Source organism: Penaeus monodon, chromosome 22 (assembly GCF_015228065.2).
Source record: "Penaeus monodon isolate SGIC_2016 chromosome 22, NSTDA_Pmon_1, whole genome shotgun sequence".
NCBI lineage: Eukaryota > Metazoa > Arthropoda > Malacostraca > Decapoda > Penaeidae > Penaeus > Penaeus monodon.
The window spans coordinates 23,241,333-23,242,924 of NC_051407.1; the positions used below are offsets into that span (position 1 = coordinate 23,241,333).

At 42.3% G+C, this 1,592-nt stretch overlaps 1 protein-coding gene across 1 annotated transcript in view; it reads left to right on the top strand.

The window, feature by feature from the left end:
* LOC119587013 (rho GTPase-activating protein 21-like) overlaps positions 1–1,592 on the top strand; it is a gene marked incomplete at its 5' end in the record, with an annotated part of 201,687 nt that overhangs the window by 197,521 nt on the left and 2,574 nt on the right. Inside the window, 2 exon segments of the mRNA XM_037935760.1 lie at positions 28–218; positions 1,447–1,531. Of these exon segments, the coding sequence (XP_037791688.1) occupies positions 28–218; positions 1,447–1,531 (276 nt within the window).

Here is a 1,592-nt window from a genome sequence, read left to right on the forward strand (position 1 = left end):
AGCTAAACTGATATCTCTTACTTACAGAGGTTGTGCGCAAGATTTCTGACTACTCATGGCGGCTTCAAGGGCTCAGTGAGAGTATGGGTGGGGACCAAGGATCACTAACTTCCCAGAGTTCCAGCACAAGTTCCCAGACTGGTCTCATCTCAGCAGCCCTCTCTCACCATCCCCTCTCTAACACATCACTCACACCCACCACTAATGCTACCACCCAGGTACCTAACAATGACTTTCCACAACTTCCTTCTATTCAGGTTGATAGCGAGCCTGTTTCAGGACTAGTATGTGAAAGGACTAATGCTAAGCATGGCCTAACACCACAGCAGTCACACCGTTGGCTTGAATATAATGCAGCTTCGCCTCATAGTACTTTAGGTTCTACTTCTTCCTCTAGTAGCTCAGGGTATGGTAGTCTAACTCCTTCGTCTCTGCAACATGATGCTGATTTCTTGACTGAAAAGCCAGTTGAAGATTCCTACCAGAATGAACATTATAAAATTGGGAGAAAACCTTCCAGTACAACACATCAGTTGTCACCTTCGGTTCCAAAGAAAAAGAAATCAAGTAAAGGTTCTGGTTTCCTGTTTGGCTTGACCTCATCTTCTTCTTCTCCTTCCCTGTTTCCTTCAATGGCTGAAGCTGGTACAGAACTAACTCCTACACGTAAAATTGGGCAAACAATAATTTACCCAGAAAGCCCTCGGCCACCGCCTCACAATAGTCGCCCTTCCTCACAGAATCAATCTTCTCACATAACAGCACCCAGCTCTACACTAACTACTCAGCCGAGCACCCCGATCCTTGGGCGTCAAAAAGACTCACTGTTACACCACATCCTACCTAGTCGTCTATACCATTCTCCCCGACCCCTTCGCCGAGGATCCTCTGCTGAGAATGTGACTCAGCCGCACGCCAATACTCTCTCCCCTTCCACCTTTAACACCCAGAAGGTGGTTAATAATGGCACTTTGAAGAGAGCTAGAGCCAGCAGGGATCAGGTAGGGGTGCCACCTTGCACTCCATATTCCTTTTGATTTTTCTTTACAAGCCTTTTAATTTCTTTGAGAGCAGTTTCTATGGTATTAGAGTGCCCTTTAGGTTATGTTCAAGACTGCCTGAATTATTAGTTAATGCAGCTTTATATGCTTTTTCAGCACGTCATTGGTTCTAAGGTATTTTTGATATGCTAGTAAACCAGAAGTTGGTAGAGAATGTGGATATTGCTAACAGCTTTCATGAGACCGGAAGGTTTAGGCTCATAGATTTTTAAATTGTAATAAGGCCCAGGAATTTCATTTAATATTTGCAGTTGTAACCAACCTTTTATTTTCATTATTTATCTCTGTACATTTCACAAAATGTCTAATCTAAATTTAAATATGTTAATGACTCATAATGACTGCAGAAAACTTCAGGTATTGTATTACTGTAATTTCTTTCCAGGTTATAAATGGTCCAGAAATGGGAATGCCACGATGTGGTTCCTTAGACTCATTACGTGATGGTTCACATATACCCCATGATGATGGTAAGTTGAAGTGGCTTATGCAAAAATTTCCACATATGAGGGATTTATTCTAAAAGTTATG